Consider the following 17857-nt stretch of genomic DNA (forward strand, 5'->3'; position numbering starts at 1 on the left):
ATAACCAGCTTAAAACGATCGCTACTAGATCACTGATGTCTCAGCGGCGCGCTAATGTTACATCATGTTATTTTGTTGTACATGTAACTCTTAAAATTCAAAGTTCTTTATCTGTTTTCCTGCAGCTCAGTCGCCAGAATAAAATGTTGTCATTTTACGTTTCTGCAAACTACGGATTTCAGTACAGATGCGACATAAAAAAGTTTCAACATATTTGTGGTTTTGAAAAGCGTACAGTGCCAAATTATTTCCTGATGATTGGGTTGTTTATCCTGACCTCTCAGTCTGACTCTTGTGCTTTTGTGACATGTTTATTTTACCCTGGAGATCAATAAAGTATCATACTTACTGAATTCATTAATTGGTTGATGAACTGTGGTAGATTTATTTGATATGTCAGACCATACTTACAAGGTGACCTTTTAACACAACATTAAACATCTCTTAACATAATGTCTTAGAGTGGACGGATGATTGAAACTGGGCTTCAGTGACCCACCACTTAAAACAAATGTGAGTCATGGGCAAAAAGAGGGGCGCCAATTGCCCCTTCCTCTACTCCAGGCGTTTGGGCCACACCCATCTTTGAACTCGGCCTTCATTTGGATCTCAACTCCACACCTGTAAAGTTTTGTTACTACATCTTGTACGAATGTGACAAAATCTGTCCACAGAAAGACAAAAACATAAAAAAAAGCACTTGGCAATGTTCTCAAAACTGCCTCTGTGGTAGTTCTTGCTACAGTAGGTGTCCCCAGGACCATGTTTTGCCATGGTGACACACACACACATGCATTTAGAAAGACTGCATGATTAAAAAAATCAATTAAAAAAAATCTAGTAAAAAGCCAAAATAATGTCATAAAATAGTCGAAATTATGAGATGTAAAGTCGGCATTTATCTAATAATTTTGACCGTTTCTCATAATTTTGATTTTCAATCTCATAATTTTAACTATCTATCCCATCAGTTTGACTTTACCTCATAACTTCAGCTTTTTGTCTCATAATTGTTACTTTTCCCCTCACAATTTCCACTTTTTAAAATCTTATTTTCATGACTTACCATGGGAATATATGTACTTTTGTGTAATCAAGGCTCGTTTTCACGATTTAATTTTCTTTAACTGGCGTCAGTGGGTTACCCCAGGGTCCCTGAACTACTCAGGTAACGTTTTAAGCCATGACGTAAGATACGAATTAGCGTCAAAACAGTTAAAGTAGGTCAGAGGTCAGAGGTCAAAGAACGGTGGCGGGCTCTGATGTGACGTATGCGTAATGACGTTGTTTAACTGTACGTTGGTAACGTCCAGTTGCTGTTTAAGCTGCTGAAAGTTCAGCTAACTACGAGTTAAAATGACGAGAAACAGCTTTAAGACGAGTGAAGACAGAAAGACGGCTTCTGTTGTTGCCTGTGGTAAGTTGTGACGACATGAGCAAGATATTTCCTGACATAGCTCGAAGATGTACACATCTTAAATGCTAATGCTAGCTTACAGTCTTAGCAGAAAATGTAACTGTATGCTAGCTGCCCAGTATCAAGTGGTGGAAAGTAGCTAGCGTTATTTTAACATGAATTAACTTCATTAAATACTGTATTGTGTCATATTCTGCTTTAACATCACTTGACTGTGTCTACCAGTGCTGCTTCTACTTGACTACAATTCAGACAAACATATTTTTTACTCCGCTACATTTATTTGAAAGCTATAGTTGAGTAGATTTGTTAAGAAATGCTCATATGACATATAAGACAACATAAAAGAAGATGGATCAGATAAGAGATAGCAGGAGAAATTAAATGTGGCACAGCAGCAAAAGGGAACAAACAGTGTGCAATGAGGCGGCTGAAGCTCAGAAGGTAGAGCGGGTCGTCTAGTAATCGGAAGGTCTCTGGTTCAAATCCCCTGCTCCCCCAGCTGCATGTCGAAGCGTCCTTGAGCAAGATACTGAACCCCAAATTGCTCCTGATGAGCGGTTGGCACCTTGCATGGCAGCCTCTGAATGTGTGTGTGTGAATGGGTGAATGACGATAGAGGAACGTTGTCTTTCAAGAACGTATCCTTCTCCATTGAAAGACGTTTATTGAGGTGTGCTATATTTGTTGTGTACATGATTTATCTGCTGATGTGCTTTAACATCTCTGAAGCTTTAAAGAAAGATAAGAGAAGCAGCAGCAAGTGGATTTCCACTGAACACAGTGGGAATTATTCCTGTGAAGCCCAGAACAGAAGAGGAAGAAATAAAACCACCGTACATCTGACTGTGGCAGGTAGGTTATCCTCATTCACCTGCACACACACCTGTTTACTGCACCAGACCAGATTAACATGTTAATATGTAACAAGTCATAACTGGTGCAAAGAAAACAACATTTCCTGTCTGCGTTCAGAGACAGTTTTTCTGTAGCTGTGTTCAGGGAGGAACCTCCATCATGTCAGAGGTGGATGACTCTGACTGACTGATTAACAGACAGCATCACCTGGAAAAGTGATTTATTCATTTTCATCACATATCTGTGTGTATTTCTAGTGAATTCAACAATGATAATGAACATCATCAGAGTGACTGTGGTGGTCTTGATGCTGATTCCTCTTCTTCTCCTGAGTCTGTGGACGAGGTAAATGACTGATGTTTCTCTGCCCTCTAGTGGGGAAGTTTAAGTGTGGCACATTCAGGCTTCATCACTGTGAGTGCTTCCTCCTCTGTCTGCTTTAAAGGGTCAGTTCACCCAAATTACAAAAAGACACTTTCTCTCACCTTCAGTGGTTTATAGCCATGCAGATAGTTTTGTTGTGTTTCTCTGCACACTGTGAGGTTTAGGTGTTTTCTTCAAATGTTAGGTGACACTTTATTCTACGTGTTGGACATCTCTGCACAGTTTATCAATCTGAACCACCTAAACGAGCCAAAGTCATTATAAACCATTGTGTGTCCTCACCAGATCCTACCAGTCTTCTTGAACTGTGTGTGTTACATGTTCATGTGTTGTTAACACTAACAGACGTGGGAGTTTCTCACAGCTCAGTGTTCTGCTTTTCTCTGCACACAGCAACAACCTGACTGCAGAGTGAACAGAGAAGAAACAAACCAAGAAACATCAATAACATGTCATTCTCCATCCTCTCTTATAATGAACCCTCTGCTCTTCAGCCTCTTCAGTAGGGATGTGCACGGTTACTCGGATACTCGGGTACCCGAGTAGACAATCTGCTAATCGGTTACGAATTATTAACCGGTTAACCTAGGATTATTTCATTGTCGGCGATGCCGGGTGTATAGTCGCTCTGTTTCTCGTCTATTTCAGCCTTTACACCGACCCCACCAGTGTGTTTGTAACGTTGGCTTACCCAGAAGCCGAGCAGTCAAGCCTGTCCAATAGGGACCCGTGTGCCGTCGCACGACGGGCTAAAATCCAATGGGAAAACATGATCTGCCAAAGATCGTTTATTTACATCAAGATGGTTGCTCTGTTGCCGTGTGTGATCACTACTATCAGGAAATCTCCCGTAAATCCTAATAAATAATGCGTAAATTAACATGTACGCAATATTATTTCGGGGTCCGCCTGCTATTCCGACATGTCTCTCTTTAGACATGCCGCTATTCCGACAAGTCTCCGACAATGGCAAAAAACAATGTCGGGACGCTTGAAAAATAACTTTAATGCTGCTATTCCGACAATTACAGGTCACTGTCTAAATAGCTGCATGTCGGAATAGCAGCATGTAACCATTTGTAACCTTAAACTGGCTTACAACCACTCAAGGAGTTCGATGCGAAACCACTTAAGGTTCAAGAAACACGAAAGCATAAGCACCGCTAATTACTGAAAAATTTTTTAAAAATCCCAGGGTATAAATGTGCTCCGTCCAGAGGGGAAACTTTTTTTTTTTCCAGTCATAAACTCATATGTGCATCTTAAACTCCAATCTACTCTTATTAACCACCTGATATTTTGTCTGACGACGCTGTGTGTCAGCATTGCGCTGTCTGATGGACAGAGCGCATTTATGAGTCATATATTTTATTATTCGGTTACTCGATTAGGACCAGGTTCGGGTACTCGGTTAGAAAATTACTCGAAATGCCCATCCCTACTCTTCAGTCAAACTGCCTCGTGGTTCACAGGTACAATGCATTCCTGTTCCTTCACTACACCTGCAGACTGTGTGACATCCTGCCTCAGAGCACATAGAGATGAACTGTAGAGGGCAGGTGTAAATATTTACAATCACAATCAAAAATGTGGCTTAATGCATCCCATACTGCATTTATTATTGCATTTATACTTTGCAAGACAACACAACTTTAGTACAATGTGGGTGTTGACTGGCATTTGACACGTTGTGTATGTTAATAAACTAAAGAGGAAGTACATCTAGTGGTTTAAGAGCCTGATATCTGTCTTCTGCTCAGTGACATGTGAGGAACGGTTTCTTTCAAGACGACGTCCGTCTTCATTGTAAGTAGAATTGTTTGTTGATGTGACTGATACTGTAAACCTCCTGTGTGCATCATTATTTTATCTGCTGACATGTTTTATTGTCTCTGAAACCTCACAGAGAGATCAGAGGAGCAGATATGAGTTTAACTGCAGCAGCGAGTGGATTTGTGGTCTTCCTTCTCTCTCTGTCAGGTACAGTTACATTTACTGCATTTAAAGAGGGAATCTTGACTTTTGCATGAAGTAGCTGTGTGCTCAGCACTTTTACACGCTGTAAACTGAGAATATTTTGGGTTTTCAGAACTTTTCCCTTCTCATCCTGTTTAATCTGTTCTAAAGTCGACCCTGGCTGCAGAAGCACCAGCTCATGTGGAGGACGATTAGTTTGTATCTGCAGCTACTTTTATCACAGTGAAGTTTTTTGGAGGAATATTGTTCTCACAGTAAAACCCCAAAAACTGACTTTACTTCTTGTATATGATCGTACATCTGCACCACTGACTGCTAATTCTGTTAGTGCTGTCTGACCTCAGTGTGATGTTTCCATGCTATATGCAGACAGCTTATCTCACCTCATAGCTGCTTGAAGCAGTTTCACACACTTCAGTGTTCTGCTTTTATTTCTAGTTTTCACACTTAACTCAGCAGCATCCTGAGCACAGAGTGAACAGAGAGAACTGACCAAGAACAGCACAGACTCTGATAAATAATATTTCTCCTCTTATCCTGGTCAGTAAACTGCATTAAAGGTCACAGGTTCAATACATTCCTGTTCCCTTCACTGCACCTTCAGACTGGGTGCACATTGAGTTCACAAAATTCTTTATCTGTTTTCGTTTCATTTTGCCACACACACACACACACATACACACATACACACACACAGCCATGGTGTGAGGGCAGTCTTTCATGCGTCAACATGCACTAAAGTTGTGGAATGATGTATCAAACTGTCAGAAGGCTGCTACACCCTTTTTAAGGCCTGAATCTTCACTGTAGCTGCTGATCGAAGCACAAGCTTGACCGCATGCGAAGGGCGTAAATGACGTCTTTTCAAACCATTTTGTGATCATGGGGCTTCTGAAGGCCTGGTTTACACCTGACAAGCTGTATGGAGCCTCTTTATGTTGGGTTTTTCTGGTAGTTTTTTTAACTTTTTAAACAAGTCTTCAGTTGTTGAGGAGAATGCTGCGACACTGTTTCCCTGTGAAGCTCCTGAAATTTTTTGTGGACCACAAAACTTCACCCCACTTTCCATCAGCATGAGGCTGAGTAGATAACGACTGAATTTTTACTTTTAAAAAGTTCATTGTTTGAAAAAAAAAAAAACAGGTTAAAACTTCTGCCATCTGGCTCATCATGTATTTAAATGATGTAAAGAGGAAGGACGTTGGTTGTGTTTTTAACAGCTCTACTTCTGTCTACTGCTTTCAGAGCAGAACAGACAAGTTATCGAGATGACCTCCTTCCACACAGGTTAAAGTCTTACTTCTTGTACTACTAACACTGCTCCTGGACATCATTTACCTGCAGGCATCTTATTGACGCTGAAGCTCCACAGAGAGATGAGAGGAGCAGCTATGAGTTTACCTGCAGCAGCGAGTGGACTAGTGGTCCTTCTCCTCACTGTACCAGGTACTGTATCTACATTCATGTTGTAGATTTACACTACAGGTATTTACAGTCAAAGCGACCCAAGGTAAAGAAGATTTAATTGATTTAGTCATTCTTAGATGACTATGTTCTTAGATTTGAACTATAAGTTGATGCACTTATATAACGAGGAAGTAACGTTTACATAAGGAGTGTGGGGAAGTCAGATGAGACATGCAAATCAGCTTCATCTTGTTGAGTGAAGTCTCGCTGTGGGCTTTCATCGCATGTATTTCTGTGTCTGTTGGGCGTTTTTGTTTGAACTCAAAATCTTTCTGGGATGTATTACACCAGTCTGACAAATTGTGTCTGATCCTGTTCATCCCCTTAAAATTCACTCATGGAGACACTATAGAGCTACTGCAGCAACCATTTAGTTTTGCAGGTGTGCTTCAGTTAAGATCTAGGAAAGCAGAAAAAACAAGTGTTTTCTTTGTTGTTATGAGTCTGATGTTCTCTGTGTTACAGTGATACAGGGTCAGGATGACTGGGGAGTGACTTACAGCTCTACTGAGATCTGTGCCTTAAAAGGATCAACAGTGGACATGAGCTGCACCTACAGATACCCATCCAGAGTAAAGACAGTTGAGAATAAATTCTGGTTCACAAAAGAGAGTAATGGTGTTTATGTGGATCTGAGAACAGACCCAGAGTATTCAGATCGTGTTCAGTATAACTGTGATCACAAGGCCTGCGAACTGAGAATCACAGACCTGAGAGAGAGCGACTCAGCTGAGTACAAGTTCAGATTCATTACAGACCAAGAAGGTGGGAAATATACTGGTTCACCTGGAGTCACTTTGAGGGTCACAGGTAACATTTTCATCTGACTATTTCAATTTAGTGACTTTAGTGTTCAACATCTTGTCTGTGTGTGATTATACTGTATGTGTGTGTGTGTCTGCTAAAATAAAGCCTTCTGTTCCTTATTCACAAATTCAGATCTCCAGGTGCAGGTGAGCACATCGGTGAAATACACACATTCTTACCAAGCAGAGCTGATGTGTCACAGCAGTTGTCTTCTACCTGGTCGTCTTCACTACGTCTGGTACAAGAATGGACAGATCGTTCAAGGACAAACATCTTATTATGCAGGCTACTTCACTCCTACAGACAGCTTTTCCTGTGCTGTAGAAGGACATGAGAACTCCCGCCCTTCTCCACTGTGTGAGTGTTTTACAGTCTTTCACTCACTTAACGCCATCTGGTGGAGCATTTTAGCTAGTGCACTGTACCACGACTGCATGTGTCTTTTACATGCAGACAATACCTGGCTTGTATTTTGTGGCTCATCGCACAACCTATGTGGTAACTCTGACAGGGTGTGAGATGTTTCAGAGATCCTTTATTATATTTCTCTGAGAAGAGGCTTTACTCGTGGAGGCTAAACTGAAGTGAAGTGACAATTTTGCCAAAGATCCCTTATTGATTTTCGTGGGAAGATGGTTTACTCGTTTGAGAAATCAAACTTCGTGACAAACTGTATTTCTATCTTTTGTTGTTTATTGTTGAATCAATGATGGGTGGTGTCTGTTGTCTGTTGACAGTATAATAGCCCTATCTCTTAGAAGAAGAATGATCATGTAACTGACAGTTGTCAGGGCTTTAATCGAAAGTCAAATCAGAACATGGATTTGGAGAATCACGACACTAGGACTGTACTGTATGTGGTTGTGTGTGTAGTCAGCTTCATAATCCAATGGTCAAGCCTCACTTTGAGGTAACTTAAGGGACGAGACTCAGTTCTCCAGCAGATTTACATAAAACTAAAGACTCTTTCCTTTGATGTTATGTATCTGATTGTGGTTTTTGATGTGGTCTGTGTTGCAGTGGTGAAGAGTCTTTGGGATGTGACTTACAGCTCTACTGAGATCTGTGCCTTAGAAGGATCAACAGTGAACATAAGCTGCACCTACAGATACCCATCCAGAGTAAAGACAGTTGAGAATACATTCTGGTTCACAAAAGAGAGTAATGGTGTCTATACGGATCTGAGAACAGACCCAGAGTATTCAGGTCGTATGCAGTATATCTGTGGTAACAACGACTGCACTCTGAGAATCACAAACCTGAGAGAGAGCGACTCAGCTGAGTACAAGTTCAGATTCATTACAGACCAACCAGATGGGAGATATACTGGTTCACCTGGAGTCACTTTGTCTGTCACAGGTAACATTTTCACTCCAAAGTCACTCATTTTGAAGTTTTTAATAGAAAACATTACTTTCTGAACGTGTATTTGTTTATGCGTATGTTGACAGCTGATTGTCGATCACAGTTCCACAGCTCCAGGTACACGTGAGGAGATCGACAGTCAACCAGTATTCAACCTGGACGGAGCTGACGTGTCACAACAAGTGTCAGCTGTCTGACCATCTGTCCTACATCTGGTACAAGAATGGACAGATAGTTGGAGGAAAGAAATATTTTCACCCAGTGAATCCTGAGGACAGATATCACTGTGCTGTATCAGGATATGAACATTTCTCATCTGGTTCAGTGTGTAAGTTTAGTTCCCTTTATACACAATACAATACATGCTTGCTTTTATACCATGGCTCTCCAATTAGATTTTTTTTGTAATCATTCATATTCACACAAGCAGGAATAAGAGATAGTCGTTCCCTGAAATGAAATAATAAACCTGTTTGGAAACAAATTTTAAAATATTATCACCACTCTGCTGCTATAACGGCATGACTGATATGCAGAAAACACCACGAGCGACACAGTCTCCAGAAACTTTATGACCACAGCAGGTTTATTCATAGAAAAAAGAGATACAACATCTGAAACTGTAACAATAACGGTTACAAATTAGCTTCTCTTTACATTCTTCCTCAAAGAGGGATTCACTTAGATAAAGACTATTAGATAAAGAAATATTTTTAAAATAACATTCTCATCTCAAAGTTAAAGTGTGTTCATATCTTCTCCAGATGGTCCAAAGCTTCCCTCTGTGTCAGTGATTCCCTCTGCTGAGATAGTGGAGGGCAGTTCAGTGACTCTGACCTGTAGCAGTGATGCTAACCCAGCAGCTAACTACACCTGGTACAAGAAGAATGGAGATCCAGACCTTCAACCTCTCAGTAAAGAACCACAGCTTGTCTTCAGCTCCATCCAGTCCTCTGACTCTGGAGAGTATAACTGTACAGCTGAGAACGAGCTGGGGAGGACGTCTGAATACATCTCTATTGATGTGACATGTGAGTGAAATACAGGACAGGAGATTTATTTGGGTCCATTTTTGAATGATTGTGACATTTTTGTGACTCCCCAACTTTGTGGAAGTGTAACATTTAATTTCTGGATTTTCATTTTAACTCAGCAACAACAAGACTTCACCTCCTGTTTCAGTGTCAGTCACCTGCTGTAGTTCACTGAGCAACTGCAGCAGATTTATACTTATTTCTTCCGCCTGACCTACCTACGAAATAAAGTATTTAAAATGGTCTTTCAATGATAATGATCTGAATTCATCTTTACAGATGCTCCAAAGCTTCCCTCTGTGTCAGTGAGTCCCTCTGCTGAGATAGTGGAGGGCAGTTCAGTGACTCTGACCTGTAGCAGTGATGCTAACCCAGCAGCTAATTACACCTGGTACAAGGAGAACCAAACACTGATTCAAGGACCAGAAGGCGTCTATCATTTCTCCTCCATCAGCTCTGAACACAGAGGGCACTATCACTGCAAGTCTGAGAATAAATATGGACAGATCAACTCTTCATCTCTCTTCATCAATGTCCAGTGTAAGTACAAAACATTTGCATATGAGGCATATGGTTAGTAAGCTCAGATATGTTTTTCATGTACTGACCACAAGTGTTGAAGGTGTTATTCTTGGTTCTTAACAATCTTGCATTTCATCTGTTATTATATACCTCTTTTTTTGACCATTTAAATATGTAGTTCTTCTGTGAATACTTAATCTGTATCTCACAATTAAATGTAAAATGTGTTCATGTTTTCTCGTCCAGATGCTCCAAAGCGTCCCTCTGTGTCAGTGAGCCCCTCTGGTGAAATAATGGAGGGTAGTTTAGTGAATCTGACCTGTAGCAGTGATGCTAACCCAGCAGCTAATTACACCTGGTACAAGGAGAATGAAGACTCACCAAAAGCATCAGGACAGATCTTCACCATCACTGACATCAGAGCTGAACACAGTGGGAATTATTCCTGTGAAGCCCAGAACAGAAGAGGACGTCATAACGCCACCTTACATCTAATAGGTTTGTTTCATATGTATTTTTTCACTTACACTTACACATGATGATTTAATTATTATTATAATTAATCTTTATTGCAGACACAAAAAGCGGTCCATATTAATTTATGAATAGATGTATTTATGTCCTAAGATATTCCTGACAACTGTTCATCCCATTTAGCTTTAATATCTGAAATCTCAGAATATGGTGACGTCACTACAAAGAAGTCCGATGGGGCACGAAACACGAGCAGTCACATGATCAGACACAATTTAAACAAACCCAGACTCAGTCAGACTTACTTGGAAGAGAAAGCAGAATCCATCGGCACAATAATGACTCATACTGTCCTTTATAAACATCCGTCTTTTTTTAGACTGACTTCTTTGTTTCCCTATGACCTAATGATCTTGCTGTGATTGAGCACTTCTACAGTTTTGCCTGCACTATTAGGGATTTTTATTGACTCATTTTGCCCTGTTAGGACTCTGTTGTTGTCGTTGTAGTGTTTTCATTGTGCTCCCAGATCTCTGCAATTTACTTGATGAGTGCAATGTTACAAAACTAATTAAAGGAGACCTCCTAACCCTAACCACAAGGTTTTTACATTATTACAGTTTTACCACTACTATGGAAAACTGCAGTCATTGGAACAACACCTGCTGTTATCCTGGCTATCATAGGGCTCGCTCTCTTCCTCCTGATAAGGTGAGTAGATCAGATTAATATTGCTATGAACAGAAATATCTGAAAATCAGGCTAGTTAGCATTACGTTTGCAAACTAAGTTGTTCATTTGTTTGTAATTAATTTATTCTTTTGACTAGAAAAAACAGGGCTGCAAAGCAATCACCTCAGCCTGACCCGGACAACAGGACACAGGTGAGGGTTAAACAGTTCAATGTAAATTCCTGCTCTGGTTCTTAGTCACTATCATTAAGTGCAACTTAAACACTGTGACCAAGAAGCACTCAATGTCGATCTTATGTCAACTCTCTTCAAATCACTACAGAAGCTTTGAGGGGCAAGTGAGAACTTATTTTTTTCTGGTGCTCCATCTCCATCAAGTTCTAAAAAATGTTTTTTCACACATGAAAAAACAAATGTTTTGTCATGTGTCAAGCCGAGTGAAAAAGTTTTTCCACCTTTATGTTGCCAGTGTCCCCATGTCTCCACAATCTTTGTATGCAGCCTCTTGTGGTCAAAATGAGTATTACAGAAAAGAGGCACTTTGACAAATTCGACTTACTTTCCTTTTGAATTTTTTTTTTTTTCACTTCTCTGAGGGGCAAGTGAAAAATATTTTTTTCATTTGTGTAACAGAGAGAAAAAAAATAAAATTGTCACTCTGTTACACACATGAAAACAAAATGTTGAACTTAGAAAATGGCACACTAGAAAAAAAACTTGCAAAAAGATAGTGAAAAAATATGGTCTGTGGTCAAAATGAGACTTTGAAAAATTAGCCCTAGTTTCCTCTTGAAAAATATTTTTTTCATTGAGTTTCACACACAAAGAAAAAAAATCAAAAACTCCTGTAGGGGTCAAGTGACAGAGTCGAATGAGATTCACCCACAGATGTTTGTCAAGTCATTTCAATATCATACTGAGAAATGCAGATGAACTAGTTCTCATCTTCATAAAAGACGACCAAGGATTGTCCTGCTCAGTCTAACCAGGACAACATACACTCGAGATTTGAATGATGTGTGTTATGGACTAACACTGGTAAAAATTATTGTTGTTTTGTCTTCTGGAGTTGGATGACCAATAAGCTTTATGCCTGTACCAGCCACTAACAGGCACCACACTGAATGCCAATAAGCCACTTTGTCTGCCACAAGGATAAGTTAAGGACAGAGGATGAATGAAGATGACTTTCTACCAAAGTTCAACATTGCCGCAGTTATGAAATGTAAAAACAACTTTGTGTTTGCTGTGTCGACCCAATCATTCGTAGGAGCAGGATGACCTTCACTATGCCAGTGTCCGCTTCTCTAAGAGCCAGACAGATCCTGTGTACTCCAACATCAGACCAGCCGGACACCAGAGACACAAGGACGGAGAAGAAGAAGTTGAGTACGCCGCTGTCAAATTTACCAGCGCAAGTGCTGCCCCGAGGTAAGCAGCTCTTCTCAAAAGGAACATTATCCTCAGTAAAACCTCAAATTGACATGTATTTAGTAGAGTTGATGAAGTATTTCATTTTAACACAACGTTTTCTGTTCATTTTTACTGTCACCATGAAGACTTTGAATCAGTTAATTTTATCTCAAGATCCTTTGATTTGTTTTTGTTTTTTTTGTCATCTTAGAAGCAGAGGTCCAGAAACTGGGGAGGATCCATCTGCTCTGTACAGTACAGTCAACAAACAAAACAGTTGAATGCAACAGGAATCTCTCGACTGCCTGTTGTTTCATTTTTCATTCCCACCCATGCTAGCAGCATCAGTCTCAGGATGGCAAAGCTAGTCATTTGGTTGGACCACCACTTTCCAGACTTTCCAGACTGAAACAGCTCAACGTCTACTCGATGGATTTCTGTGAATATTTTGTAGTGACATTCATGGCCAGGGGGGAGACCGTAGATCCCCTGACTTTAGCTCTACTGCCAAAGCTAGGTGACTTTTTGTTTTTTTTGCAACATATATTAACAACTATTGGATGGATTTTCACAATATTTGGCACACATAAACATCAGTCCATTAAAATAACTCACACCTGAACTTTGGTTTGAAAGTGGATCAGAACTGCAGTCTCCTTCCTTCTGTGGACTTAGTTGCCCTTTAAACAACCTGATTTCTTCTGTTTCCATGGAAAATGTTCCACGTCAAAAACTGCCATTAAAAATACTATATATTAATATTATTCTGAACTTTCACTGGGTTACAGTTTTCAACCAACATCAGTCCAGATAATAACGACCGAATATCCATTCATTTTCAGGATTTTAACCCTTTAAATACCAGTTTGTTTACATGATGCCACTGTTTTTATAAATCAAAAAAAAAAAAAATACACACAAAAAGAGTGATTTTCCACATACTTAATATATAATTTTTTTGTACTAAATGTGGTCTTTTTTTTATCAGTTACGTGAGGGTTAAACAACATCCAGTCAGAAAAAGAAAGTTTGAATTTACTTTGAAGTCCAAGATCACACAAAATTGTTCATAGAAGCAAGCACAGGAGTGATTTGCGGAAGCCCTGAGGGGTGTTTCATGTGTGAAGCAGAGTGAACTTTTTGTTGTTGTTTTTCATGTGTCGAGCCGAGTGAACATTTTTTTCACGAGTGAACATTTTTTTTCTCTGTGTGTGTGAAACCAAGCGAAAAAAGTGTTTCTTTCTGTAATACTCATGTTGACCACAAGAGGCAGAAGTGCACCACTACTCATGCCCTAAATAAGATGAAACTCATCCATGGTACTCCAGGAGAGTTTTCATTTAAAAAAAATAATAAAAATGTTTTCACTGGATTTCACACACAGATAAATAAAAAAAAATTGTTTGTGAAATGTTTTTCGGTACTTGTCTTGACACATGAAATTAAAAAATACTTAACTCATGAAAAAAATATTTTTCACTCGACTCGACAATTGAAAAAGAAATGTTACCGAGTGAATTTTTTTTTTTCACTCTGTTTCACACATGAAAAAAAATACATTTTGAACTTAGAAAATGGAGCACCAGAAAAAAAAATCTCCCTTTGTGTTTGCAAATAACTAACCATCTTCTATAACCTGGCCTGGAGCACATCACACCCACATGCGAGATCAGTGAGCACATGATGTGCATTGTTTCTTTGTTCTTCCAGACACACACACACACCTGTATGGTACATGTCAGTTAGATTGTGTGTTTTCATCTTTGAGTTAAATAAAAGACTTTTGGACCTTTTTTAATATTATACACGAGTGAATGACGATTGCAAAATCCTTCAACCATTACTAGCTGTTATGGTCATTTTGGTTGTAGTTATTAATTTAATATTAATCAGAGTTACAAACAGAGTATGTTGGTGCCTGTTAGTGGCTGGTACAGGCATAAAGCTTATTGGTCATCCAACTCCAGAAGACAAGACCATTACTAGCTGTTATGGTAATTTTGGTTGTAGTTATTAATTTAATCATTAATTAGAGTTACAAACAGTTTAGTACCTTTTTCTGAGACTGATTTGGTGAATTGGCTATCTTTTCCCTTCTTCAAGGGTGGTGCCCCAAGGTAATCTAATGTAAATTGGATTTTATTATTGATCATAATTAATAATCATCCCTTATAATCATTAATTACCATTGATAGTCAAATTTAACCCAAAACTCCCGATTAATGTGCGAGGAACAATGTATTTCTTGCTGTAAGTGTTGGCACTATTCGGTATCTAAAAGGGCATTTAGTCAATTCTCTCAACAGTGAAGTGAAGTGGAAACCAGAAACATCACTTTAGTATAGGGTTGTTCGGTATACCGGTACTAATTTGGTACCGGGGTACTGAGGCATTTAAAACGGTACTATATTGCATTTGGATGGGACCGGTACTTGCAGCGCCGCCGGCAGTGCCCGCAACAGCGCGGCGACCTTGCCCCGTGACGTCACCGCATGGTAACTACAGCTGAGAGGACGAGGAGCAAGCCAGAGGAAACAGCTAGCAAGTGAGCGAGCAGCGTGGACTGGAGCAACAAACGGAGCAGGAGGAAAGCTTGGAGAGAGTAGAGACGTTGGAGAGAGAGAGAGAGAGAGAGGAGAATGGCTGCTGCAACCGTCACCACGCCGCAACTTGTGGACAAACCAGGGGCGCGAAGTGCGATATGGCAGTACTTTGGCTTAGAAACAAATGAGCAAGGCGAGGCAATTAACGCTGATGCACCACTGTGTAAACGGTGTTTTAAAACATGCATGGCTGAGGGCGGAAACACCTCCAACTTAGCCAAACACCTAAAGGACAAGCACCCAGACCTGCACTCTGAGTTCAGGGAACGACAGGTAATTTACTCATGAGAAAAAAAAAAAGCCACATTCAGTGCTAAAAGCAAGCGCCACCCCCCTTCACTCTTAACAAAAGTAGCTCTGGAAGAAAAAAAAAAAAATAGAGCTGGTTTATTTATATTATATTAGGGCCCGAGCAGGGAACCTGCAAGGACCCTATTGTTTTTGTAGTGATAATTTTTTGTCCCAAATGATCGCATTTTTCACTGCCTGAAAACTCTCCAAACTTGGAATATATGTCCCACCTGGAGAAAAATGTTATAATCTGTTGTCGTTGTGAATTTCCATCACTAGGTGGCGCTATAATCAAGGAAAGTGCGTTTTGGCTAATAACTCCCACATACTGTGTCGCACATTCAAAAACCTCATATCCACACGTTCAGTGAAGGACATCTGTTGAAGGTTTTACCGATCCGTCACTAGGTGGTGCTCTGGTGCCAGTTTTATTAAGGGCCTCAGCAGGTAACCTGCGATGTCCCTATTGTTTCTGTAGTGAGCAGTATTTTTCTTTGTCCGAAATGATCGCATTTTTCACTGCCTGAACATGGATGAAAACGGCATTTTATTTGACAAACACATTAGGCCTGGCCAAACACTTTATAATCTATGCTCATCCTGAACGTCCATCACTAGGTGGCGCTATAATCAAGGAAAGTGTGTTTTGGCTTATAACTCCCATATACTTTGTCGCACATTCAAAAACCATATATCCACGCGTTCCCTAAATTCTGTTAAATCTCGTGATGCAGGCCATGCTAATTTCCAAGACTTGTTTTTTACGTTTTATATCTCTAAATATTTTTTCAAATTTTTATTATTTTTTATAAATTTTTACATGTAAATATTAGCATGTTAGCTCAATAGTTTCCAGGTCATGTGATCAATTGACTCAAAATCAGTGTGGGATCATGTAACTACACTGGCTGCATGAGATACGCCTCTTGTTTTTATGTTTTACATCTTTTCATATTTTTTATTCATTTTTTATTATTTTTTATTCATTTTTACATGTAAATATTAGCATGTTAGCTCAATAGCTTCCAGGTCATGTGACCAATTGACTCAAAATCAGTGTGGGATCATGTAACTACACTGGCTGCATGAGATACGCCTCTTGTTTTTATGTTTTACATCTTTTCATATTTTTTTATTAATTTTTATTAATTTTTACATGTAAATATTACCATTTTAGCTCAATAGCTTCCAGGTCATGTGATCAGTTGACTCAAAATCATGTTGGGATCATGTAACTACACTGGCTGCATGAGATACGCCTCTTGTTTTTTCATTTTACATTTTCTCATACTTTTTATTAGCAAATATTAGCATTTTTAGCAAATAGTAGCATTTTAGCTCAATAGCTTCCAGGTCATGTGATCAATTGACTCAAAATCATGTTGGGATCATGTAACTACACTGGCTGCATGAGTCATGGGTCACCAGATTTGGCCCGTAGCTCGTTACACATGAGTACGATACTACAACTGCCCTCATGTGCAGCAGGATAGCTCAGTAGCGCCCCCTAACGCCCCCTTATGGCTTTTCCCATTACGTTTTTTTCATTTCTATGCCTCATACTTTATTTCACTTGTCCTACAGATTTAACGCCACAGACTTCACACTCGCTAAATATCATCTTCAGACCTTGAGGATGACACCTTGTCAAAAGCTTTTGCCTCCGATATACATATGTATCATGACCAGACGCACAAAATACCCCTCGGCACCGAAACCCTCAGTCCAACAGGAAGTCGGCCACTTTGGTTCACAGCGGCCATTTTGTCAAACTTGAAGCCCCGCCTCCTACATGCACAACCAATTTCTCAGACTCATCCTCATACCTTGATGATGAAGAGTTGTAAAAAGCTTTTGCCTACGTAATTCCTGGTGGGCATGACAGTCTGAACTTTCAATGCTTGGCCACTGTAAGAGCCATGTCAATGTGTGGTGTGTGTTGGACACAAACTGTCCACTAGGTGGCTACTTTGTGTTGTGGGTCAGCCTGATATTAATCAATCAGACGTCATTTATATCGCACATTTAATACAAATACAATGTAGCACAAAGAGCTTCACACAATAAAAGCAAGCACAACAAAACAGAAGTGAAACCAAAAGACACACACACACACACACACACTTTCTCTCACACATAACACATACATGCATTTCTGACAGAAGCTTACTGAGGCGCTGTCTTTCGCTCAGCTATGTGCTGTGACGACAAACATCACCCAATTTACATGACATTCACAGGCTGTTTTCTCCAAATCATACACTACAACATGATATATTATTATTATTATTATAACCTTTATTTATTCTCGAGAGACATTGAGGTTGCCCCCATTTTCAATGTCGTCGAGTTTACAAACCAATTAAAAATTTGACAGTGGTTACATTTGAAGTGATTACATGACAATATACAGCACAGTTAACAAGAAACAAGAAAGACAGTCATCTGAAACAGTTACAAATGGAAACACGGCCCAACGTAGGCGAGGGCCCGTTCATCGCTGCTTGCAGCTTTAATTATATTTATATTTTCACAGTGATTTTTAAACTTTTT

General features: G+C 39.7%; 2 protein-coding genes across 8 annotated transcripts; both read left to right on the top strand.

Moving 5' to 3' along the window:
* Positions 1-1260: 1260 nt before the first annotated feature.
* On the top strand, positions 1261-9665 carry LOC311251307 (B-cell receptor CD22-like). Of its 7 annotated transcripts, none has more exons than XM_084343685.1 (10): positions 1261-2272; positions 2533-2721; positions 3053-4465; positions 4566-4639; positions 5981-6082; positions 6569-6913; positions 7043-7267; positions 7931-8269; positions 8379-8603; positions 9040-9665. In XM_084343685.1, exons 4-10 carry the CDS (start codon positions 4585-4587, stop codon positions 9312-9314), a joined length of 1566 nt encoding a protein of 521 aa, XP_084199811.1. In that variant the 5' UTR covers positions 1261-2272; positions 2533-2721; positions 3053-4465; positions 4566-4584; the 3' UTR covers positions 9315-9665. The 7 variants fall into 7 exon arrangements, with proteins under 7 accessions (XP_084199811.1, XP_084199810.1, XP_084199809.1 ...); XM_084343684.1 differs by having other exon boundaries at positions 2533-2620; XM_084343683.1 differs by having other exon boundaries at positions 1261-2058; positions 2150-2272; positions 2533-4465.
* On the top strand, positions 9582-13263 carry LOC311272045 (B-cell receptor CD22-like; the record flags this gene model as incomplete). The annotated part of the gene is made up of 6 exons (XM_084378138.1): positions 9582-9849; positions 10078-10329; positions 10926-11016; positions 11135-11189; positions 12268-12428; positions 12622-13263. Coding segments are annotated over 6 exons (897 nt in total), but the record flags the coding sequence as incomplete, so codon positions are not given.
* Positions 13264-17857: the final 4594 nt, after the last annotated feature.

The sequence above is a fragment of the Pagrus pagrus genome (assembly GCF_965226575.1).
Source record: "Pagrus pagrus genome assembly, chromosome: 2".
Lineage (NCBI taxonomy): Eukaryota > Metazoa > Chordata > Actinopteri > Spariformes > Sparidae > Pagrus > Pagrus pagrus.